Genomic DNA, 27,697 nt, shown 5'->3' with positions numbered 1-27,697 from the left:
CTGACGATTTATAACGCTAAAAACTGAAATTTGGTATCTCAACAACAAAGAAACAAAATATTTGTTTCGAATAAAATTTTCATTTTATCAAAGATTCTTATCTATTTCAAAAGATGTCGCTTTGTTTACAGATTATACTACGGTATGATGGCGGCAACCGGTATAAGCAATAGTAATAGCATTGGTAGTGGCAAAAATAGTAATCCAAAAATTCGTTTGCGTCGAACACAAAGTGTTACTCGTGTACAGGATGTAAATGAACGAGAAAAGAGGGAAAGAGCTGTTCAACCAGATAATCCGTGAGTTTGAGTTAATGTTTCAAATTTAAAATGATAAGTTCAGTTATTTATATATGAGAAAAATAACGTAATTTACAATTTAATATGTTGCTGGGAATATTATGCTTTGAATTTTTACTTTTGTCGTTTGGATATTCGGCTTCCATAGAGACTAAATGACATTTTGTGATACTGACAGTGACTCTGAGTGAGTTGAACCACTTTGGTTTCAGTTTCAGTGCTCAACTTCCTTTCTCGACGTTAGTCACTCCATTAGCCTAGTGTTGGAACGACTTACCCTCTCATTTTTACAGCACTAAACTACGAATAATTAAATTAAATTTATTATAACTTTCACTTCTTCTAAATTAATTATAATATTGGTGCAAAAAATTAAAATACATGTGGATGAACCATTTCAAATTCATTACGAAATTAAAATATAGATTTTCATTGAATAATATTAACAAGTGGTTTCATATTTCTTTATATTGCAACATTGAGATTGTATCTGTTACATTTTTACACTATTAAGTGAGGTTTACTAATAAAATAATAAAGTTTGAAATTTTAATTTTATAATTTTTTTAAATATAAATTCCTACTGTTTTTCTTGTCTGAAAAGAAATATCTGTCATTTCACAGTATTAACAATAATAATATTTTCAGTTAAATGCTATACTCTTATAAAGATTCCATATGAAAGTGTAATTTAAATATTACTAAATTCACCATTCAGTAGATATTACCAGGTATAATATGAAGTAGAGCTTGACTATAATTCTTTTGACTTTTTTGATATACACCTGAAGAAATGGATGAAAGGCTGAGGAATATTCTTCATTTGAGGTTTCATGTTTTGCATCATTCCATCGTAGATTCGTGTTTTCAGTTTTTTGAGGTTGCTGACAATTATTTGTGTCAGATATGGATGAATGAGGGTCACAGAAAGTTTAATTATTTCAGTGAGCTTTAAATAAAATTATCTTTTCCCATGTGATGCTTTTTTATATATACTCATGATGAAGGCTTATAGTTGTTGCTTGTATAAATTAATTGGAATTATATTTCTTAATAAATTGATTATTATACTTCAAATTAAGATATTAAAATGAGAATGTAATACAACTGTTGAAGTCATTTGAACAGATAACTCATTCCATAAAACCAAGAAAGTAGAATTAAATGCTACTTACTTAAGGTTACAAAGAAAAGCTAAATTATCTCATTATTTTTCTATTTCTTTAAGTGTCCATGAGCCGAAGGATTCTTTACTGAGCTTTTCAAGTGGATACACGAACTACAGAGGACTCTTAAATTTGTGTATTATTCTTCTGGTAAGTTATGTAGTTCCATCATAAATTGTTTTTTTGTGTGGGGATTTATTTAAAAAAAAAGAAGCTTACATTTCCAGTTTTGTAAATTGACCATTCTGTCAACTGCAAGATAATTTCAGAAAATCATTTTCAAAGCCATTCATAATAGATCCCATTTTATGAAAAAATAAAGAAGAAATATATGTGCGTAATTGCACAGTAGCTTAATCTTCAAGTTCAAATTAAATTTAGATGTCTAAGAGAGACTGATTTTTTTACATATAGTGATTTTAGATTTTATTTTTTCATTAGGTTCTTTCTAATGCCAGAGTTGCCTTGGAGAATATTATTAAGTAAGTACAGAAAAATTTGTAATAATTGTCACAACACTATATACAGCTTTGAATTTCAATCAGTCTAACATGTATAACTGCAGAAATCTGAAAATATCAACAAAGTTTTTGTGTGTCCTTCATTACATCTTAATTATGAGTATGTGGCTTTTTTTTTATTCACTTATTCTGATCAGAAATTTGGTATGAAGAACACAAAGTCAGTTTTTTTATAAACAGAAATAGTTTTATGGTTTTTGTTTTTATTTAAATATTTTTGGCTCTTTTATGGAAAAGTGATATTCTCAAAATATTTACACACACATATTTAAGAGAGACAAAGATGAAATATTGGTGTATGTGTACCTATTTACAAAATGAATCAAACATACATTTTAGTATCTTAAAAGTTTTATCCTTTTAGCGCTAAGCGTTTACTAGTCTTTTTGCTTTTGTTTGTTTTTTTCAAAATATGTATAGTCGTATTCAAGGCTCGTAGTTCAATACGAAAGTTCATAAAAATTTCCTAATTTAAAGAAAAAATTTCAATGTATCCATTTTTTTCAGTGTTCAGCTCTTTAAATTTTGATATCTAGCACATTTTCTGTAGGCCATACCCCATCTATAGTAAAAACTGAAGAATTATTCCAGAAAATTACTCATTAATTTGAGATTGATGTATACTACTCCATCATTTGCACTTGATTCACTTGGTTAATATTAGACAAAAACTTCTTATCTATACTCATAACTGTTTATGATGTGAGCAACTGGCATACCTGTATTAAATATAGTAAGTGAACTTAGAAATTATATTATTTCTTCCTGTTTTTCATGCAAGACATCAACAGTGAGCATAAAATAATTCATAATCTAATTTTTTGTTCATATTTGCACTGAGCATGAAAAACTAGTTCTCAAACTCAGTTTTAACAGATTATATTCTAATTAACAATAAACCATCTTAAATTTTTGTACTTAAACTTTGGGAAAAACAGAAGAGAAGTAAGTGACACACACACACACACACACACACACACACAGTATGAGTGTGTTTGTATATATATATATATATGTGTGTGTGTGTGTGTGTGTGTGTGTGTGTATACATACTACAAGATATGTCTCATCTTTGTTATTGGTAAATTGTTAATGTGTTTTTTTGTTATCGTAATTTTATCTAAGTTATGAATTTTTTTTTGTTTTTTTTTAATTAGATATGGGATTCTGGTTGATCCTGTTCAGTGGTTTAAAGTGTTTATGGGGAAACCAGCAAATTGGCCATCAATTTTAATAGTGCTAAGTATGTATTAATAATGTTTCTCTTAGTTCATTACCAGTAAGAAATTTACCTGAAAGTGAGGTGTGAAAAAGTACATTACTTATATAAATGTACAAATACAATGACTCTCTCAGGAGAGTGAACATGATGAAAAATCTTCATGTCTACAAAGTTTATGGTCCAAAAGGATAGTGCAAAAATAACAAGATAGCACATGTACATATATGTTTGGCTATATTAATGCTCTAACTGAAGGGTATTTACAGAATTTACAAGAGCACATCAGGTAAGATGGCTGTAATGTTTTCTAGATAAACTCGCATAAAAAGCTAACAGACAAATAACAAGCAGGAAGTAATTAATAATTAGCTCATAAAGTTTATATTAATTTGAAATTCACAGGATAGATCAATAAAGAATATTTTATTTAAAAACATTATGGTTATATTATTTTCACATTCTTCATAATTTATAGCTGAATCAGAAGTAAGGTATGTCTTAGTCTAACTTTTGATTTTTCTGCATATGACATTATAAAACTTGAAGGTTTTTATAAGTATTTTCTGTGATTTTAACATCTTCAAATGGTGCTGTTACACTTAAGTATTTAAAGTTAAATGGTTTCCTAGTTTAAAAGTCAAAGATACATTTTGATTTGCATATGAATGTGTGCTGTAAACAGAACCAATGAGTGTTAAGTAGATATTGAATAAAATTGTGAAAAAAAAAAGAAGACAAAGTACTTTAATGAAGAAACTTGTTTAATTACAAAGTCTAAATTAAAGAAATGTCCAGTTCAATAAACACTTTGATCAACAAATGTTACTAGGTTGCACTAGTTTCAGAGAATTCAACTTCTCATCAGTAACTCTGAACATAAGTTAATCAAAGAAAGATAAGTTGGGCTTGTATCATAATGAAACGTATCAAACATACTATGTATACTATTGTTAGAGAGTACTAGTTTCTGGCAATACCCAAGTTATACGTATCAAACATACTATGTATACTATTGTTAGAGAGTACTAGTTTCTGGTAATACCAAAGTTATACGTATCAAACATACTATGTATACTATTGTTAGAGAGTACTAGTTTCTGGTAATACCAAAGTTATCAAACATTATCAAACATACTATGTATACTATTGTTAGAGAGTACTAGTTTCTGGCAATACCAAAGTTATAACATTATCAAACATACTATGTATACTATTGTTAGAGAGTACTAGTTTCTGGCAATACCAAAGTTATACGTATCAAACATACTATGTATACTATTGTTAGAGAGTACTAGTTTCTGGCAATACCAAAGTTATACGTATCAAACATACTATGTATACTATTGTTAGAGAGTACTAGTTTCTGGCAATACCAAAGTTATACGTATCAAACATACTATGTAATACCAAAGTACTAGTTTCTATCAAACATACTATGTATACAAACATACCAAAGTTATGTATACTATTGTTAGTTAGAGTACTAGTTTCTGGCAATACCAAAGTTATCAAACATACTATGTATCAAACATACTATGTATACTATTGTTAGAGAGTACTAGTTTCTGGCAATACCAAAGTTATATACGTATCAAACATACTATGTATACTATTGTTAGAGAGTACTAGTTTCTGGAGTACTAGTTTCTAATACCAAAGTTATACTAGTTTCTGGCAATACCAAAGTTAAACGTATCAAACATACTATGTATACTATTGTTAGAGAGTACTAGTTTCTGGCAATACCAAAGTTATGCATTATCAAACATACTATGTATACTATTGTTAGAGAGTACTAGTTTCTGGTAATACCAAAGTTAGTTTCTGGCATTATCAAACATACTATGTATACTATTGTTAGAGAGTACTAGTTTCTGGCAATACCAAAGTTATACCAAAGTTATGTATACTATTGTTAGAGAGTACTATCAAACATACTATGTATACTATTGTTAGAGAGTACTAGTTTCTGGCAATACCAAAGTTATAATATCAAACATACTATGTATACTATTGTTAGAGAGTACTAGTTTCTGGCAATACCAAAGTTATGCATTATCAAACATACTATGTATACTATTGTTAGAGAGTACTAGTTTCTGGCAATACCAAAGTTATACATTATCAAACATACTATGTATACTATTGTTAGAGAGTACTAGTTTCTGGCAATACCAAAGTTATAACATTATCAAACATACTATGTATACTATTGTTAGAGAGTACTAGTTTCTGGCAATACCAAAGTTATACATTATCAAACATACTATGTATACTATTGTTAGAGAGTACTAGTTTCTGGCAATACCAAAGTTATAATTATCAAACATACTATGTATACTATTGTTAGAGAGTACTAGTTTCTGGCAATACCAAAGTTATCATTATCAAACATACTATGTATACTATTGTTAGAGAGTACTAGTTTCTGGCAATACCAAAGTTATACTAGTTTCTGGCAATACCAAAGTATCAAACATACTATGTATACTATTGTTAGAGAGTACTAGTTTCTGGCAATACCAAAGTTATCATTATCAAACATACTATGTATACTATTGTTAGAGAGTACTAGTTTCTGGCAATACCAAAGTTATCAAACATACATGTATCAAACATACTATGTATACTATTGTTAGAGAGTACTAGTTTCTGGCAATACCAAAGTTATCAAACATACTATGTATCAAACATACTATGTATACTATTGTTAGAGAGTACTAGTTTCTGGCAATACCAAAGTTATCATTATCAAACATACTATGTATACTATTGTTAGAGAGTACTAGTTTCTGGCAATACCAAAGTTATACGTATCAAACATACTATGTATACTATTGTTAGAGAGTACTAGTTTCTGGCAATACCAAAGTTATATGTATCAAACATACTATGTATACTATTGTTAGAGAGTACTAGTTTCTGGCAATACCAAAGTTATCATTATCAAACATACTATGTATACTATTGTTAGAGAGTACTAGTTTCTGGCAATACCAAAGTTATACGTATCAAACATACTATGTATACTATTGTTAGAGAGTACTAGTTTCTGGCAATACCAAAGTTATACGTATCAAACATACTATGTATACTATTGTTAGAGAGTACTAGTTTCTGGCAATACCAAAGTTATACGTATCAAACATACTATGTATACTATTGTTAGAGAGTACTAGTTTCTGGCAATACCAAAGTTATATACTATTGTTAGAGAGATCAAACATACTATGTATACTATTGTTAGAGAGTACTAGTTTCTGGCAATACCAAAGTTATCATTATCAAACATACTATGTATACTATTGTTAGAGAGTACTAGTTTCTGGCAATACCAAAGTTATACATTATCAAACATACTATGTATACTATTGTTAGAGAGTACTAGTTTCTGGCAATACCAAAGTTATAATTATCAAACATACTATGTATACTATTGTTAGAGAGTACTAGTTTCTGGCAATACCAAAGTTATCACATCAAACATCAAACATACTATGTATACTATTGTTAGAGAGTACTAGTTTCTGGCAATACCAAAGTTATACTATGGCAATCAAACATACTATGTATATGTATACTATTGTTAGAGAGTACTAGTTTCTGGCAATACCAAAGTGGCAATACCAAAGTTATCAAACATACTATGTATACTATTGTTAGAGAGTACTAGTTTCTGGCAATACCAAAGTTATCATTATCAAACATACTATGTATACTATTGTTAGAGAGTACTAGTTTCTGGCAATACCAAAGTTATAACGTGATCAAACATACTATGTATACTATTGTTAGAGAGTACTAGTTTCTGGCAATACCAAAGTTATAATGATCAAACATACTATGTATACTATTGTTAGAGAGTACTAGTTTCTGGCAATACCAAAGTTATACATTATCAAACATACTATGTATACTATTGTTAGAGAGTACTAGTTTCTGGCAATACCAAAGTTGCATTATCAAACATACTATGTATACTATTGTTAGAGAGTACTAGTTTCTGGCAATACCAAAGTTATAACATTATCAAACATACTATGTATACTATTGTTAGAGAGTACTAGTTTCTGGCAATACCAAAGTTATACTACGTGATCAAACATACTATGTATACTATTGTTAGAGAGTACTAGTTTCTGGCAATACCAAAGTTATAATATACCGTTATCAAACATACTATGTATACTATTGTTAGAGAGTACTAGTTTCTGGCAATACCAAAGTTATAGTTTCTGGCAATACCAAAGTTATATCAAACATACTATGTATACTATTGTTAGAGAGTACTAGTTTCTGGCAATACCAAAGTTATACTATTGTTAGAGAGTACTATCTGGCAATCAAACATACTATGTATACTATTGTTAGAGAGTACTAGTTTCTGGCAATACCAAAGTTATAAGTTATCATTATCAAACATACTATGTATACTATTGTTAGAGAGTACTAGTTTCTGGCAATACCAAAGTTATCATTATCAAACATACTATGTATACTATTGTTAGAGAGTACTAGTTTCTGGCAATACCAAAGTTATACATTATCAAACATACTATGTATACTATTGTTAGAGAGTACTAGTTTCTGGCAATACCAAAGTTATACGTATCAAACATACTATGTATACTATTGTTAGAGATTACTAGTTTCTGGCAATACCAAAGTTATGGCACATTATCAAACATACTATGTATACTATTGTTAGAGAGTACTAGTTTCTGGCAATACCAAAGTTATATCATTATCAAACATACTATGTATACTATTGTTAGAGAGTACTAGTTTCTGGCAATACCAAAGTTATACGTATCAAACATACTATGTATACTATTGTTAGAGAGTACTAGTTTCTGGCAATACCAAAGTTATACGTATCAAACATACTATGTATACTATTGTTAGAGAGTACTAGTTTCTGGCAATACCAAAGTTATACGTATCAAACATACTATGTATACTATTGTTAGAGAGTACTAGTTTCTGGCAATACCAAAGTTATACGTATCAAACATACTATGTATACTACTATTGTTAGAGAGTACTAGTTTCTGGCAATACCAAAGTTATACGTATCAAACATACTATGTATACTACTATTGTTAGAGAGTACTAGTTTCTGGCAATACCAAAGTTATACGTATCAAACATACTATGTATACTATTGTTAGAGAGTACTAGTTTCTGGCAATACCAAAGTTATACGTATCAAACATACTATGTATACTATTGTTAGAGAGTACTAGTTTCTGGCAATACCCAAGTTATACATGTTTTTTTTTTACTTTTTTCTTTCTCTCTTTAGGTCTTAATTGTTTCTTTCTTCTGTCTTTCCTTATTGAACTCCTTTATTCAAAGGTAAGATAAAGTTTAAAACCTAAGAATGTATATGTAGTTTGGACTTTAACATAAAATGTGAAGTGTGGTGTGTTTATTTAGTAAAGTTCAATTTATCAACATTTTCTTTACCAAAAAGGTTTTAACAAACATTACATTAAAATTTGTTTGTAGCATGTTCTGCCATTGGGTGAGTTTTTTTAATTATGTGGTAAAAATAATGCAAAGTCTACTGTGCTTAATGATAATAAATTATTTTATTTTTTCAATAATTGTTTTTTTACTGGGTTCATTTACTGGTAGACCTAATTTATTTGCAAAACTTTCCTTACTGATTGATCAAGAATTACTAAGGCCAACCAACGCAGTAACTCGATCAATGTTATCCAGACTAATAAACTCTCATTGTCTAACTCACTAGAACTCTATACCTGACATTAAACTAACTAATTAATTCACTCACTCTGGTACTTTTGCATTGTACTAGTGTTCTACTTAGTATATTAAACTTCACAGTCCTCTTTGTGGCCTAAGCTTTCATGAAACTTGTTAAAACCTACAACAATATTAACACATTAAATATTTTTAGTCTGTTGTTTCATGTATACTCAAATCTGTCTAAACTCTTTTCAAACAAGAATATATTTAAATTAAAAAAAAGATTAATCAAGTATTAAACCTTGAATGTTTTGTTTTTTACTAGAATAAACTTGGTGAAATGGCTGGAAGGTTCATAATAGTAACCAGTCTTTCCACTGTGATCGTCGTTCCTGTTGTTATAGTCTTCACAACCAACTGCAACCCAAGTGTGTATAAAAATATTAAAACAAAGTTATCGCTTTTTTTAACTGTGTTAAATATAATAACATATGAGTTTCAAGAACAAATTCTACTGATCAAAAATTAACATTATACTTGAATGGAGTAAACACTACAGGGTATGTGTGTATATTTATTGTAAATATTGTACTTACTTGTACAATAATTGAATTATTTGGTTTCACATGAAAAGTGTTTTTTTGTTTGGTTTGGTTTGTTTTGTTTTGAATTTTGCACAAATCTACATGAGGGCTATCTGCACTAGCTGTCACTAATTTAATAGTACAAGACTAGAGGGAAGGCAGTTAGTCATTACCACCTTCTGCCAACTTTTGGACTGTTCTTTTACCAATGAATAGTGGGATTAACTATCACATTATAATGCCACCACAGATGAAGGAGTAAACATATTTGGTGCAACAGGGATTTAAACCCACGATCCTCAGATTACGAGTTGAGTGCCTTAACCAGCTGGCCATGCCTGGCCAACCACGTAAAAGTGTATTTTACATCTAAAGTAATCAATTACTTAAAATTTTTTTGCTAACAAAGTAAGTTTTTTAGCTTTATGTGAAACTTAATTATTTTTATAATTAATATTAATTCACAATTAAATAAATTTTCTACTTAGAGTGAAAATAAAAATCATTCTATTAGTGAGTATAGTTAATTAAGTTTACTTTTCTTAGGTTCTTATTTACAAAGATTAAAATGAAAAGTTTTGTTAGTTGAGCACCCTCATTGTTAATGACATTTTGTTCATAAAGCTGCAATTATTTAAGTGCAGTTTCACAACATTTTACTGTTGACATGTTACTGCTGTGACATTTTATTGACATAGCAAGTGACTACTGGTGCATTTTAATGCTGGCAAATAATTATGTTCTCAAAACCAAATATTTACAAACACAGTGAATGACTTTATTCTAAAAAATTTCAGTGAACTAATAAATTGTTGCACTAAACTTGATTAAAAATAAAATTGAATAATATACTAGTAAAAAAGAATCACTGTATAACAAATACCTTTTTGTTTATGTTTATTTTTATTTATGTTTGCACAAGTACAAATTTTACAATGTAATTTTTAGGTTCAAGACTTTTTGACATGACAATTGTTGCTATTATAATATCTCATCTAATTTCTATACATGAAGAAAACTTACTGGCAGTCATTACTACAGCAGTGAAATGTTTCATCAGTCATACGTCAGTAGTAAAATGTCATAAAACCCTTAAATAGAGTTATTATTTACTGTACAGTATTCAAAATTCTTTATCATGTGTGATTTTGGTCATGTGGTGTATAAGTGTATTTTCCTCAGAAATAGCTTGTTAACATTGCTAGAATTATTTTCAGGGGGGATTGTATCTTAAATAAATAACACATGTAGTTCTAAATAAGTCGTGAGTTGTTAACAGACCCAGAGACGGTTCATAGCATTGTTCTTGCCAGACTGAAAAAACGCAATAACAAATGAAAGAGGTTATGAATGCAAGATTATAAAATCATATTCAGCAGTAAATTTAATTTTCCACAACCATTGTAATGCAGTTGAGGTTCAAAATGAGAGTTCCTCATGCCTGTCATGAAACAGTAAGGGTCCACTACAATTGACTGTTACTGGATGTTTTGGTGACAGCTTTTGATATATAATTTCAAGTTCACAACAATATTTTTCTGCTGTAATCAGTGATGTCGAGAAAACCCACTTGCAGAGAAATATATATGTAAAAACGGCTCGTTTGGGTTGAGAAAATTTTTTACGTAGAGGAGTGAACAACGTTTGACCTTCTTCAGTCATCGTCAGGTTCACAAAGAAAGAGAGAGGTAACTGACCGGAAGCTGACCACATGTTTGAAAGGGGTTGTGTGATGAGTGTTGGAATGTAGAGGGCGGGCTTAGATGTTGAATATACAATCTAATATTTTTTTTTAATTATTATTTATTATATTATATTTTAATATAGATATAAAGGTGTTCCTTTGTATTGGTTTATTTTGGGCATAAGTTGTCATATAATTAAGGCTTCTTTAATTTTGAATTTGTTTATGTTTGTTTATTTATTTAGTATTTGAGTGTTTTCTATGGTTATGTTGTGTTTATTTGACTTACAGTGTTCGAAAACTGAAGGTAAGTTTTTATGTTCTTTAAATCTGGTTTCCATTTTACCACTTGTTTACTACCAATATAGAAGTCGTGGCATTTATCACATTGTATTTTATAAATAATGTTGGTGTGATGTTTGTCAGTGTAGTTTTTACATAGTATAGACCTCAGTTTTGTGCCTGGTTTTTGAATAAATTTGGTATTAACTGGAATGTCATATTTTGTTATTAGTTTTTGCCAAATGTTGGTTATTTTTCTGCTGATATCAGGAGTATATGGTATGCAGCAGTATGTGGTTTCATGATTTTTTGATTGGTGAGATATATTTACTTTTGTTGGTTTATTTTGCTTTCTGCCTAGGTGTGTGAGTATAATGTTTTCTATGGTTTGTGGAAGAAACTTATTGATGTTGATGAAGTATTATTTTATTTTGTCTAATTCATCATTAATTTTATCTTGTGAGCATAGTTTTATGTTTTATTTGTAATTTTAACTTTTTAGTTGTGGCTTTTATGTAATTCATCAACTGAGTATCTGTGAGCAGGAAGAAAGCAGCTTCTTTAAGGTAGGAATTGAGAATACTTATGTGCTTGGATGTTTTTCTTACAGTAAAGCCACATCAGGTTATATTCTGTGTCCACTGAGGGAAATCAAACCCTTATTTTAGCATTGTAAATGTGTAGATTTATCATTGTCCCAGCAGGGGGATGAGAATACCTATGCAGCTTCTTGATCTATTATTAACATTAAGCGTTGTTTAAACTATTTCAGAAACATTATGATTTCTTAATTAGTTTTTGTTATATTAAAGAATCAGTCATCAAAATCATCTAATGTATTGTTTGCTTATATAAATCTTTATTTTTCAGTTGGAACATCTGTTGCTCTTGGCTTTGTGAGTATCACATTTCTAAAACTTGTGTCATATCATATGGTGAACTTTTGGTGTAGAGAAGACAGAAATCAGATGGATGCAAATCGTCACAAACGACGTGGCTCCTTTGGCTTAACTGGTTTGTAGCATTTCAGTTGACAGATTTTCTCACTGTGGATAAAACTTTGAAAATTTTAAATTATCAACTTTCAGCAAAATAAGGAGATACTTTTATATATTTTGAGTAACATTTCTATCAAACAATCATAATTCACTTTGGTTGTAAGAACTTTAATCTAGTGCATCAAGTTAAAAAAATTATTTAAGCTTTATTGTCGACTTACCAACAGAAAAAACAACACAAATATCTAAGTACGTATGGGACAAGTAATCTGAATGAAATGATAAAGGAAATACATATTTAAAGATATATAAACCACTAAATAAGGATATATAAGGTGCTACAGTGATACTAAAAAAACAGTGACATGAGGAGAGAGAACATTTTGTTTACTTTTTGTTTTTTGTCATAGGTACACCTTCATGTTCTTGTTTACTCTCTTTTATATACTGTGGAGGTAAATCGTAGAAACTCAGTGTCTGTTTTTTATAATTTTATTTTAATTCCTTTATAGGTTACATTTTGTTTTTTGTAACTCGATGATGCATGTTTTCTTGGTTAATGTTGTGTACTTTACCATAAAAAGATTCCACAGACCCTGATCAAGTTTTTTTAACTTTTTTTTTTCCTCACCACATATTGCCACTTTTATTGTGAATCTGGCTGTTGGCTACAATGTTTCTTATGACATATGTAAACAAAATACCATCAGTATTGTTATTAATTGTTACTGATTAGGACTGATGACTCCCTTTAATTTTTTACATAAAAAAGAGTAATTTCAATCAATTGATTTTGTTTAATATGATTCAGTATTAGGATCTCTGGTTGTGAATGATAGAAAAACAAATTATTAATTGTCTATCAGTGATTTTAGACTCCATTATTTAGCTAAAGAATACTTCTGTCTTTTTTCTTTCTGTGAAGTGTCGAGCACCGCAAATGACCTGAACGAAGTATCACTGATTACATATCCACGGAATCTCAATTTAAGAGGTAACTCTTTTGAGCATGTTTTAAAATGTTCATATTAGTATTAGCTAAAAGTCAAACCATTTGTTTCACTTGTTATCAATAGTTGTATGATTAACAAACAAAATTATTAACTTTTGTTTGAAACTATTGTTTAAATTTTAACAATTTTAAAAGTTTGTTTCTGTGATTATAGTATACATTGGTTTTGTAAGTAAAGAAATATATATTTTAAAGAATGTTTAACAAACGAAAGTGTTTAAGATACAGGGTATTAAACAAATTGTAAACATTTTAATTCATTTGCTTTAGAAACATTTTTTATGACCATAAAAGTATTTGAGGCTCTTAAGAAAAATTGCCCACACTGTCTGTATTTACTGGCTTTGAAGGATAAAATAAAAATGTTCTCTTATTATTATTTCAGATCTATATTACTTCATGTTTGCTCCAACACTTTGTTATGAACTTAATTTCCCCAGGTCAGCACGTATTAGGAAGAGATTTCTTTTAAAAAGACTTGTTGAAATGGTAAGATGCTTTCATATTTAAATATTTTTTTTTTTGGTTTTGAGTGTGGAATCATGTTATGCTAATATCACAGTAAGTTACCTGAAGAAGGTAGACCAGTGTTTGATTGAAACATATATATTGGTTCCTCAAAACAAATTACTTTTAAAACATTTATAAATTGTTTGTCAATTTACTGTAGATTTTATTATTTGAAGCCTTTGTTTAAAAAAAACAGTTCAAACTCTTTAAGTACTTTTTGAAAGTATAATAATTATGTGCATTTTGATATGTAGTGCTGATTAAGCATTCAATAAAACTAATTTTATAATACATATTACCATCGGTTTCACTTTATTTTAAAAACAACTTAATATTTGTTTGTCAGAGTTGAAAATATGTAAAAGAAACATTTTGATAATGTATTCAAGAACTTTTCACAAATGAGTCTGTCTTCATCAGTAGAAAAGACATGGTGTATAAAGATGGCCTTAGCTTTTACTTGTATTTTCATACATTTCCAACATATTTTATATTTTGTTTTTACAAAGATATAGAGTTGAAGGAGAGGAGGATAAATAGTCAGTTTGTTGTAATGTATTTCTTGAGTTTTCAGTGTGTTTGACACTTGTATTAGATGAGTTTTTAATCCAGTATGGAAAGTTTCAAAGCTTGTTTTATTCAAAGAAAAATTAAAAGAGTAGATATAAAAAGACTGGACATCTCTGTGTAGCTAGTAGGATATTGAACTCTGGAACTGAAGTTATTGTGTTGCAGGAGTTGTAACATGAAATATTAGTGTTTGGATCTCAGGTGTGTCTGTGTAGCAAGAGTTGTAACATGAAATATTAGTTTCTGGATCTCAGGTTTAGGTGTAGTAGAAGTTGTAACATGAAATATCAACCTCTGAATCTCATGTCTGTATGTAGCAGAAGTTGTAACATGGAATATTAGCCTCTGGATCTCAGTTTTTTAAGTTTTGGTGACTATTTGATTCTACCCCAGTTGTTTAGTATTTAACATTTCTGTTTGATGCTGTTTCTTTATGACCCATGGGTGGGGTGCAACCTAATTATTGTGTGCTGGACTGCATATTTTGGAAGGTCCAAGGTTTTAATCATGATAATGTGCTGAATATGCACCACATTCGTAGCTGTAGCATATTAAAACTGAGATAGTCAATTCAACTATTTAAGTTAGAGTAGTCATAAGTAATGGATGTGCTTGACTGCTCGCCCTTGCTATGCTCAGCAGTTTGAATCCTGGGGTGCTCTGACCTGTTCATTTAACAAAGGATGTCTATCAAACTTGAAAATACCAAATCCTTTTACACTCATCAAGATAGAGGGAAATATGTAATTAGCTTCATTCATTCTGTTTATTAGATTAATTTTCTGATTGCTCATATAAGAAATTTTTTTTTTCTTACTGTGTGACTGTATGGATTAATTCATCTGTGATCTTTGATTTTTTATTATTATTATTTTTACAGCTCTTCCTGCTTCAACTGATATTAGGGCTGGTACAACAGTGGATTGTTCCAATCATTAGAAATTCCTTACAACCCCTGAAAGTAAGATTTACTTATTAACTCAAACCTGTTTAAAACTTTACATGTAATTATTACATAAAGCTTAAAATGTTTTACTCTTGTAATTATTAAAAGCTCTGTTTAAACTGCATTCCATATGTTCTTTAATGTAACTGGTGTTGCAATGAAATATTCAGTTTAGTAAGAGTTACTGTCACTAAGGAACATTTGTATTAATGGAATTTTCTGAATGAATGTAAAATCACATGATTTGTATATCTTAAGAAGTTTGTATCATGTTTTAGCTTGTGCTGGTAACTAGCTGTGAGTGATGTGCCAATGGTTTAAGATGTTTTCAAGCATCGTGATGAAATGTTATATATTTTCGAGCATCATGAAGAATTTAATCTGTTTTTTATCTCAAACATTGGCTCTTTGTGTGTTTAACAGTCTTTTAAAGCACATGTGTCAACAGCTTTGTTCAGTGTTCTCTTAAAATGTAACTTTCACATTCAAAATTGAAAATATGAACTGCTTATAACATCTAAAACATAAAAGTTCATGAAGAAAAGGGTTAAGTTGTAAAGAAGCTATATAGTGAGTCTGAAGATTTTGATAAGTAATTACCAAATAGATTTCTTCCACCAGCTTGCAATAGTAGTGGCAAGTGACAGAGATGATTAGAAGGTAGGCCTGACTATTATCGCTGGTAAATGCTGGTTATTATAACAGCCCTGTGCTTCTTTAGATACTCAACAAATAAAAGACATACACACCAATGTTTAACACTGTAACTTTGCCAACATAGACTTTCATATACTTAACCACAATCAACAAAGTTTATAAAAGAACAACAAAGTGGAAGGTTGTCACTCGTTTTTATTTCTCTCCTTTTTTATTCCTCCTTTGGTTAGGCTTCTCTTGATGGCTGATATGCTTGTACTGTGAAGGTGATGATTTGTGGCTCACATCCACTGCTGCAAAAGTACACTTCACACAAGAGGTGTTGGTGTACTGTAAGAGTGATAATCAGATTCCACTGTTATTAAACAAGTGTAGCTTGAGAGTTGGTAGTGGGTGGTGTTGATTAACTGCACTGTTTTCTAGTCTTAGGGTTTCAAATTTGAATGGGTGATGTTTTAAATATTTAATGCACTTTGTTGTGATGTATGAAATTAGTTCTGTACTTCTACTGCTGTTTTCATAATTTCACAAAACATTTCTCCCACATACATGTCATCTTTTCCACATATTTGGTTTCAGAATATTTGTATATATTATTTTTGCTTAAACCTGGTTTAAAAAATACAAAGAAATGTAATTTTGAATATTTATGGTTAAAAGAAATTTTAGAAGCTTAATGTTGCCACAGTTTTTGTAACAATACCTGTCAGATATATAATAAAGAGAAATGTTTACTTATTATATCAAGACCAGAAAAATGTGGGGTTGTGTAAGAAAGTTTCATACTTAAGTGCTGTGTAAATAGCACGAGTAATTGTGCTTCTAAAACTAGCTTTCTGGTGATAAGTTGATCCAATCGAGTTAATACCATGTTGAATGGCAGATAGGCTTAACTAAGTTGAATATTATTTTAACTGAGGACAAATCATTGTTTTTAATTGCATTGTAAATTTTACTACTTTTTAATAATATAATTAAGATGACCATAATAACATAATATGTAATGATTTACTCTGTGTTGTTCTAGAATGACATAACTATGAGATTCTCAGTTTTATATATTTAATATTTATCACTGTTCGTATGTTTTCTAAAAACTTAAAAGCATTAAAATAGACACTTTATGGTGCAAATAAGATGGATGGTAACCATTTAAGAACTTATTAAAATAAACCATTTACATAATATAAATATAGTATTATTTATAATGTAAAACTTGTAATAGTTCTATAGTTAAATTTTTTATTTTTTTTGCAGGAAATGAATTTTTCATTGATGCTGGAAAGACTTCTTAAACTTGCCGTGAGTACTAAAATGTTTTGAAAATTCTTGACTTGAAATCACATAATTACAACTTATGTGCTGGTAATCACAGTCAGATATTGACTCTATAAAGCTAGAAGGAACCTTAGGAGTTTGTATATTTCATAAGATAGTAATTTCCTTTTTTCTATCACTTACAATGCTAACTGTTGTAGATTTCAAAAACAAATCATCACATATAAATAGACAGAAACACAATTCAACAACCTGATAATTTTCATATACCAAAATTACTTCTTTCCTCCAATTCCATTTTCAAATAGATATTTATTCTCTCTGAGTAAACTCCATTAATTTTTTATATAATTTTTCTAACTTGAGAATATTTCGAGCTGTAAAAGAATGGGAAAGATGTTTTCTTTTATAATTTAACTTTAAATGGTACTTTTGGTAGCTGGAACAGTGGTATTATTTAGTCAGAATAAATAATTAATATACAGCACTTTGGTGTATTTACTCAAAAGAAATTTACTGAAAATGTTAAAGGCCTCTTCTTAAACACTGCATGGTTTAATGCATCTACATTATCTTCAGCTGTTACTTACTGATAAAACACTAAACTAGACATTCATCTCTGTTTGATACCACATTTTATTTTTCTAAGTTTCACTGTTTCTAATGGTTCTCAGATATTCTTAGTATTAATGCTCTGAAGTTGAGCTACAATTATAGTTTAATCACATAAAATACCATGTTGTTTGTAAGTGTTGTGCTCTTGGTAAAAATTTTACTTTTATTATTTCTTATGTAAACTTTATGTTCTTGTAAACTGTAATCAAGCTTAAGTATCATTTACTTTGATCCGTATAAATATGACCACATTCACATTCTGTGTTATAAATTCCAGTTTTGTCTTTTAACACAATTTAATCATTGGTGTTTCCCAACATTGATTTAGTCTTAATCATAGGTTTCAAAATGTAACAGTTATTGTTTGCTCTTAAATAGATTTTAATTAAGAAATATTACATTTCTTATAGTTTTATTGTGAATAGATTGTAACATAGTTCTTTTGATTGATGTTGAATTAGTACATGGTTTAAGTCTTCTTTAAACTACTACATCTTTAATCAATAATTCGTTTTTTGTACAGTGTGTGTCTTCAAAGACCTGCAACCATAATTACAAAGTGCAGACATTTCTTTTGTGTTTGTATATGATATGATGCTTGGTATAACAATAGAAAAACTATTTTCATAAACTGGTATTTCTAGGTGGCCCTCTATATCATTTCTGACACACGCATCTAATATTTATTATTTATTTCAATTTCCTAAGTAAATTGAATTGAGGGTTCTACATAATTTAAGTAGCTAGTGAAACGTTTTAATGTACCATTACCATGCTGCTATACCAATAATATATCATCTACATTCCCAGTCCAGATCTCTGGTTTATATTTGGCATTATGTAATGCTTTAGTGTTAACTAAATCCCTGTAAAGAAATCTCACATAAGAAAAGTTACCCTATAACTAGTCCTTTTCGTTTTTAATACTTACAGTAAACTTTAAAAATACATTTTCAACACACAACTTCTTGTTCAGTTCAGTATCACCATAAGTTCAAATGATGGAATTTTAAAAAAAGTGACTTGAGTCATTTGTATGTAATGTTGTTATTCACTAAAACTCTAGTGGAAAAAGTTATTAGAAGTTTTGAAAATAAATGAATAGAAAATAGAATTCCAGCAGTTACAGTTGTGGATATGTTTAATTTAACAAGGGTACGTGTTGGAAACCCATAGTCATTATATTAGTGTATGGCCTAACCTACTGTAAAGATTAGCAAGTAATATGATAAAATAGCATGGAATATAGAACCATGCAACTGTTATAAGTGTTCAAATAATGAAACCTTAGTTTTGTAAGTCACTTCTAGCATGAAACAGATATGTTGAAACATTTACTGTTTTTTTGTTGTTTTTTTTTAATGTAGACCATTGGTGGTTTCAGAATATACCATTTAACTGTGTGCAGTAAAATGCTGTATCTTAATTATTTTGATTTAAAAGTTAGAAAGTCTAATCATTCAAACTTAATATTATAGTGTGTGAAAACTGAAGATGATTTTATCATTGAACTTCAAACATTAAAAAAGTATTTCTGATATTTTTAGCCGATCTTTCTCATTAGACAATTAGAGAACAAATAAAGATAAATATTACTTTGCAGACACTGTCATAATTAAGAAATGCTTGGCTCTTTCTTATAGGATTTCTTATATAAAACTTACCTGTACCTCTTATACCATTAGGATTCTAATCAGAATCCCTAATTTTCCACAAAGTTCATTGAGTTGATTAATGTTACAGATGAAAAACTTCTTTAGAGTTAGAAGTAAACATGAAAAAAAAATTAGTTTTTTTCCCATCTTTTGTTTTTTCAGGTACCAAATCACTTGATATGGTTGCTGTTTTTCTACTGGTTTTTCCACTCTTGTCTCAATGCAGTCGCTGAGATTCTTCGCTTTGCTGATAGAGAATTTTATCAGGACTGGTGGTAAGAGTAGAAACCACTTATCAAAGAAACTATAAACTCTTCCAATTGAAAATTATATAAGATTTGATAATAGATTAACTGAAAACTGTAATTAGTTTTTTTGTGCATGTGTTAGCAAATAGGCAGTATCTTTTATCTTTTGGAATTAAAACTTCCATATTGTTTTGTAGTTCACCAATTAAGGATAGTCAGATGAACTTGTTATGTTTGAAACGATTCCAAGTATACGTTTTTGTAAAGTATATACTGCTTCATACAATAAGGACAATATGTTTCTTGCTCTCTCTCTTTAAGTAAATCTTGTACAATGTGATGGTAGTTGTTGTGTTAGAAAATATTAAAGTATTTGTTTTCTAAAGTTAACATTACATACTTGAAGGAAACTTAAATTGTTTCAATCAAATTTTGTTTGTGTGTGAATCAAAATTTGATTAATAGTTGGGCCAATTGTATTACATACTGAGAAAAAAAGTCCTTTTGAACAGATCTAATGATTTCTTCATTGTAATGATAGAGTTGATAAAATCTTAATTTACTTTAAACAATTACAAAAGTTAATTTCAAATGTTAACCATAATGATTAACACTTCAGTTTGGAGCAAATCGATAAGTTTTCAGAGAGATAATAATCAGTTCTTTTCAAAGTGTCATAAAATTATCTTAGGAAATCTGCATAATTTAATTTTTTTTTAATATCTGGAACTAAACACAACAAAGCAGGATTAATGGATAAATGAAAATTCAAAGCCTCAGAAATATGGTAGCTTCATCATATCATGCTCGTAATATAATGTCAACTAGGACAGTCATGTTGATAATTTTAACTTTAAAAATATTTATTTAGGATATGGGTCTGGCATGGTCAGGTGGTTAAAGCACTCAACTTGTAATCTGAGGGTTGCGGGTTTGAATCCCCATTGCACCAAACATACTCACCCTTTCAGCCATGGGGGCATTTTTATGTAATGGTCAATTCCACTATTTGTTGGTAAAAGAGTAGCCCAAGAGTTGGCAGAAGGTGGTGATGGCTAGCACAGATAGTCCTTGTATGGCTTTGTGCAAAATTCAAAACAAACCAATATCTTGGATATTAAAAAGCAATACTTTAAGAGAAAAAATTAATAAATAAGAAACAGACATTTCAAATATGCAAAACTTTGCAAAATACTTTGTCATTAAATAACCCTTGTTTTGTTTTGTTTTTAATTTAAAGGAAATAAATGGGGAAAGTTGATGAAATATAAATAGATTATTGGTAACACTTGCAGGAGATGTAATAGATATATATTTATAGAGATACACACATATAGTGTATTATTCAGTTCAGTCCAATGTCATTTAAGAAATAACTAAAAGTCAACTGAAAATTGAAGATTGAAAAAAGACAAAATTAAACTTTGAAACAAAGCACTAGTTAATTGTCTGTTTTGCAAAATCAGTGGGTTTTACTACAAAACACGTTTTATCCTTACATAAGAATAAATGGATACTGAATATGTAAAAACATTAAGATATGAATATGCATTTTACTTGATTCAGTCTCATGTTCAGTAGCAGATTTTCCAGAATTAAATTTTAATAGGTGTTTTAAATTTACCAAAAAGATAATTTATAGATTGTTTAGAGTATCTTAATAGCAATCAATAAATAGAGAGAAAAAAAAAATTTTGAACTAGTATTTGCTTGATTTCTTTTACAGGAATGCAGAAAATGTTAACTATTTTTGGCAAAACTGGAATATCCCCGTCCATCAGTGGGCTCTTCGCCACTTGTACAAGCCTCTTGTTAACAGAGGATTTAGTAAATACCAAGCTTCAATCAGTGTCTTCTTTGTTTCAGCTTTTTTTCATGAGGTATATTCTTTTTTTTGTAGACTAACAAATATGGAGTAATGTTTACAAAAATATTGTATATCTAAGAAAAGTTAATTTCATTTTAATATATTTAAATTTTAAGATGAATAATTGAATATTATGCAAATTTATCTCAACGTATTATTCATGGAATACCTCAAAGCTCTGTTGTTAAAAAATGATACATTTCCCCTGTGGGTCAGCTGTATGTTTTGAGACTTACAAACCCTAAAATATGAGGTTTTATTCCCCCCTCCCAGTAGACAGAGCTTATTGTGCTATAAACAATAATGATAGTAGAGATCAATATCTTGGCAAAAGAACTATTTGCTTCATTAACAGTAACTGTTTAACCTTTGTCATTTGTTCATTCTTACTGTAAGGTCAAGTCGGCCAAGACAAAAGTTATTAGCATAAAGGGTCTCCCTGAAGAACTGAAGTAGTTTTCCAAACATTTACAAACCTAAGTTCATCTTTACCCATCAAGTCATCAAAAGTGTTCGTGTTTGTAGACCTTTTGAAATTTAAATGGTTGAGTCAGAGAGTTTCTATAGATTGTTATGGTTACAAACAGAACAGAAAGTAGTGACCATTGCAGGTTTTAATGAAGATCACCATTATGAAGTGTGGTTGATCAGCTGATTCTAAATGAGCAATAAGTTAAATATTTTAAGACTAGAAAAATAATTTTTAACTGGATCCATATTGAGTTGGAGATCAGTAGTTTAAGTGCAAACCCTCAATACCCTAATATAACGTAAAACTTTGGTTTGTATCACACAACAATATTTACTGAACAGACACACACACACACACACACACACACACACACTTATTAAAAATGAAAAATAACATTTATTTCCTTCATAGGAAAAAATCAAATCACCCTGATAAAAGCAAATATCAAATTCTTGATATAGAAACAGTCCTTATGAAATCTAAAAATACTTGTTTGTTTAATTACAAATTTGGTACGAACCTAACGTGAAATTTCTCTTATCTTTGGATGCTAGTGAGGTGCGTTTGAATTCTTGCAATACTATGATATATTCTCAACAAGTTAAGCTGAAGGTGCATAATAAGAGTGACAGTAAACCATTCAGAAAAGGTAGTAGGTTGCTGCTTTCCATCTCATCAATAGCTCAAAATTAACGATTGAAGCAGAAAGTCATAGTAGCTTTATGATAACTGTAAATACAATACTCTCTGTTTTTTCCAAATAGCTAAATAATTATTGAGTAGCTAAGGACTGTTTCTATATCAAGAATTTGATATTTGCTTTTATCAGGGTGATTTGATTTTTTTGTATGAAGGAAATAGATGTTATTTTTCATTTTTAATGTGTGTGTGTGTGTGTGTCTGCTCAATAAATTCATTGACTAAAATTGTGAAACTAATAAATAACGATTATCTTTGTTCATTAAAATGCTAAAATTACCATATATATAAATAATTCTTAACAGTACATAGTCAGAATTCCATTTAACATAAGTGTGAACCTAAAAATTATATATCTCTTACCTTAAACTACTAAGATTTGAATATTTTTTCCTGAACAGTATCTAGTCAGTGTTCCATTAAACATGTACCGGATTTGGGCTTTCTCTGGGATGCTTGGACAGGTATGTTTGTTAGTTGTTTTCAAATAATTCAATTAATGTTGTTTTGTTTCTTATTAAATAAAAATATGTATAAAAGTGTTGAATTTTTGTTTTTTGCTGAATATTTCTTACAAGGTTTAGTAAATAATAAAAAGTTTGTCACTTTAGTTGAAGAAAAAGGATAATATAACGATGTATACAGATTTTACACTTTTTTAATGTGATGTAAATTATGGTATATAAATACTTGAAAAAAAAAGTATTTACTGAAAAGTACCCCCAACCCCACCCGATGGTTTGCAGTAGTCTTTCTGATAGCTAAGAATACTAAAATTTGCATTTTGACATTCACTTTGGGTAGTCCACAGTGTAACAATGTGCTTGACAGCAAATCAAACCTCCCAACAAAACCTTACAGTCTTCACAAGAATGCTTAGTTTTTACAACATTGTTAGGAGATTCTAAAAATCTTCTGATTTTTCATTTCTATAAGTATCAGCTTAATTCACATTTAAAATTTCAGACCAATGTAAGTTCCTTCCTAAACAAAGTCATACTACACAAAACAGTATCTTCCAATATGCGGTTAGCCAGGTAAGGTAGTTTTTGTTGACTGTAGTGCAACAGAATAAAATGCATAACAGATGTTTTCCATATCTGGATTGGTCACAAACTTGGAAAACATGAAAAAAGAAAAAAATTATCCCCAAGCCAAGTAACATCAGAAAAATTGTTTTATCTTGGGATCTGCATGCACTTGCAAGGCATACTGGTTAGTTATGCCACTTATAGACATCTTTTTAAACAATATTTAGTCACTCTTTTACAACTTTGTGCAATAATAATCTAATTAATTATATTTGATGACAGGCTGTAGTCTGAAGTTGGAATGTTCCAAGTTGTAGTTCTTATAAGCTTCATAACTATGGTACAAGTTAAAGTGGTGTTAATCAGATAGATTTATGAGGAAAAGCTGAAATATAAATGTGCAGGTTTAGAATTTTGCCTTGAAGTAAAAAAAACAAAAACAATAAACTATTGTTTGGAAAAATAATGTGGATATCCTATTAAGGCTAATTTATTAGTAACTATCAAAATGCTCAATAGCTAACACTTACCTTTTTCAGTTCAGGGATAGTGGCTGAATATATAAAATCACAAAGTTTTGAATGTAAAACATTTACTGCTAATTCAGTACTATCTATAGAAGACGCACAGCACTAGTAAGTAGTTTGTAAAAGTCATGTGGCACTACTGTATAATATTTAGAAGCCATGGGACTGAGTAATTTTAGAAGTTGTATAACATAGCTTTTAGAAGTTCTGCAGTAATGCTACATAACTTTAACAAGAATAAAAATTTATTAGTTGTACACAAGTATATTGATTGGCAATTTTGTCATTCTTGCTTTTCTTTTTGTGTGTTTTACACTTCTCTGAAATATGGTTACAATTTTTATCCATTTTTGATTTGCTTATTTTTTTTATTGTGTCTGTTACTTGTATACATATACATACACATTTATTTTGAATTGTAAAGGTATTTATTTCTCAGTCAAACATTCATTCTTGATTCTTTGAGTTAAAAAAAAACGTGTATGTATGTGTGTGTGCACTTTTTTTATGAAGAATGTATGGGTTTTGACTAAGCCTTACTGTAAGTCAAAATATTAGGCTTATAATTACCAAGGTAATGTTTGCCTTGTTTTTCCATAGGTTCCATTTGCAATGTTTGTGTCTCGGTTTCTCCACAACCAGTATGGAAACATGGCAGTATGGGTATCTATCATTATTGGACAGCCTCTTTGTATCCTGATGTATTATCACGATTACTATGTCATCCACTATGGAAGTCTTGAGGCCATTTCCTGAAAAACTGTTCCAGATATTTCTTCAAGATGCTTAACTCGTTAAATGCACACTAATGTATATCTTCTTTTGTAATTTGCTTAATATCACCAACATCAGCTTACTTCTGAACAAAATAACTTGATTTTTGTGCAAGTTTTGAGAGTTTATAGTCGTGGTTTTTTTCAACAATGATAGCATTTGATCAAGTGTTAACGTTTTTCATCATTTGTTAATAAAAACTTTGTTAGCTTAGTAGTAACTATGGGTAGAGCTTAGAACTTCTCTGTATGCTGCTGTTGAAATATGCAGCCTATCCGCTTGTTAAAGCCAGGTGTAGTTTCTCCTTTTTTTTTTTTTGTTTCCTACATATTCATACGAGTTTCCTTCAGTTACTATGTGTGTGTAAGGATTGAGCTGAGGTAAGCAAGATTCACCAATTAAATCTTACACCCACCCACCCTTACACCAACTTGTTATTTCTGTCTATTATCTTGTATTTCCACAGATTACTTAGCTGATTGGGAATGTTTTTGGTACATTAAAGTCTGTACCATGCAGTGTGATATAATTCAAGTTTATTGAAAAAAAAATGTTTAAAGGTTTTTGTCCATGATTACTTTACCTAAACCAATGAATAATGAATCCACACTTTGCCACATAAACTTGAGTCTATCAATATGCTGTTTCTTTCATAAATTAATTCATAGGAATGTGGAAAATGAAGGTTTAAGTTTGAGGATCATTTGAGTTTCTTGTTTCTAACAAATCTAGTATTTAGCTAAATGCTACATTAATAAACTGTACATAATACTGTTTTTCTTTACTTTGGTTGTTGTTTTTCAATTTCCTTCTAGACATATTTTTAATATTTCTACTGGTAACTTTAACAGATTGCACATAAAAGAAGGTAACAATAGTAATGTGAAGATCTTTCAAATATTTCTTCAAATATGTTTCTGTTGAAAAAATTGTGAACACTGTAATGAGTAATTATTTTTCTTCTTTTTATCAGTTTTTTTTAAGATTTCCCCACAGATCTTTATACATTTATTTCATTTATAAAGATAACAAAATGAAAAAAAAAAAGATAGAATTTACAGTGTTTGGAAACTTTTGTTCTTGATGCAAAGTTGTAGTTGATTATTTGATGTGCCAAGACCAATACACTTCTTAGGAATGCAACATCAGCTTATTTCATTAAATGGAGGGTTAAATTAGTTAGTGGTGGAGATATTAAATCTTCGTAAAAAAATATTATGAGAGCCATGTTTCATGTATCAGTGGTAAGTCAACTACACAATTACCTCTTTGGATGGCTTTTACCAACGTCTAGTAATTTGGAATCTTGTGTTACTATTTTTGAAGTAGAGATTCTCAGGAACATGTTTATTAATAAAATATGTACATAAATGTTTTATAGTGTGAAGAAATTATGGCCTGTTATAATGAATCTTGAGAGGGTTTACAGCTGCGATAAATGAAACTATTATATTACATCTTTTTTTCCTGACCACTGTTTGTGTCCAGTAGTGTTTCTTCACTAACAAAATACAATTCAAAGTTTCATTTTTATCCAAGATAAAAACTATAAAATGCAACTTTTGTAAATTAAATTTTTGAAGTTAAAATTTTACAAATGCATTTTGGAAAAAGGAAAAAAAAATGTATATACAATATAGAATATGTTTTACAGTAGATGAATTATTTTTAAAAATCATTGTATTAAGAGATTCAAATATATATCTACACTGGGAGCAGCTAAAGTTATTATCTAGCAATGTTTTTCTGGAATCCAGTTCTGTTTAATTTGTCTCTGTATTACTCGGAAGATTTGTAGCTCTACCAAAACCAATTTAAAAAAAAGAAAATGTAAATGCATTATTTTTTTAAGTCAAGTTGGCATAAATGCTCTTTGTTATTACCTCACACAATAGACTGTTTTAAAGCACTTAAATCAAGTTGTATCATTAAGTCAGTATAAACAATTTTAAATTTAGTATCCTTAATGGAAATTCATTGTGAACAAGATTTTAATACAAAAATTATTCAACCAAAATTATCTGAAATGTATAAGAAATATGACTTTCATACGAGATGTCAGAAATAGCACTTGATTTGCAGTGGAGATTAATCTGTATTGACACTGAATCAAAGTATATATGATACTTTGTATGCTTTATATAAATGAAAAGTTACAGAAACTTTGATGTTACAATTAATTATGAGACTTCAGAGTTTCAAATCGTGAATACTGCAAAGAAAAGTGGTTTGCATACCAAATAATACTGTATTTAAAACACGAACTTTGATACAATTTTGTTTATAAGCTTGTGTTGTACTATAACTTTCTGCTATAAATAAATTGCAAACATGTTTTATGGTTTTAATAAAATCTTTGAGGAAA

General features: G+C 29.3%; 1 protein-coding gene across 1 annotated transcript; it reads left to right on the top strand.

Moving 5' to 3' along the window:
• Positions 1-135: 135 nt before the first annotated feature.
• On the top strand, positions 136-27,697 carry LOC143237184 (diacylglycerol O-acyltransferase 1-like). Its single transcript, XM_076476163.1, has 15 exons — positions 136-299; positions 1,528-1,615; positions 1,907-1,947; positions 3,144-3,229; positions 8,514-8,566; positions 9,249-9,351; positions 12,344-12,487; positions 13,397-13,465; positions 13,869-13,972; positions 15,444-15,524; positions 17,424-17,468; positions 19,877-19,989; positions 21,689-21,842; positions 23,402-23,464; positions 25,159-27,697. The coding sequence occupies exons 1-15, from the start codon at positions 145-147 to the stop codon at positions 25,312-25,314; spliced, it is 1,455 nt and encodes a 484-aa protein (XP_076332278.1). The 5' UTR covers positions 136-144; the 3' UTR covers positions 25,315-27,697.

Source organism: Tachypleus tridentatus, chromosome 13, assembly GCF_004210375.1.
Source record: "Tachypleus tridentatus isolate NWPU-2018 chromosome 13, ASM421037v1, whole genome shotgun sequence".
NCBI classification, from domain to species: domain Eukaryota; kingdom Metazoa; phylum Arthropoda; class Merostomata; order Xiphosura; family Limulidae; genus Tachypleus; species Tachypleus tridentatus.
This window is presented reverse-complemented; position numbering and strand designations above follow the sequence as displayed.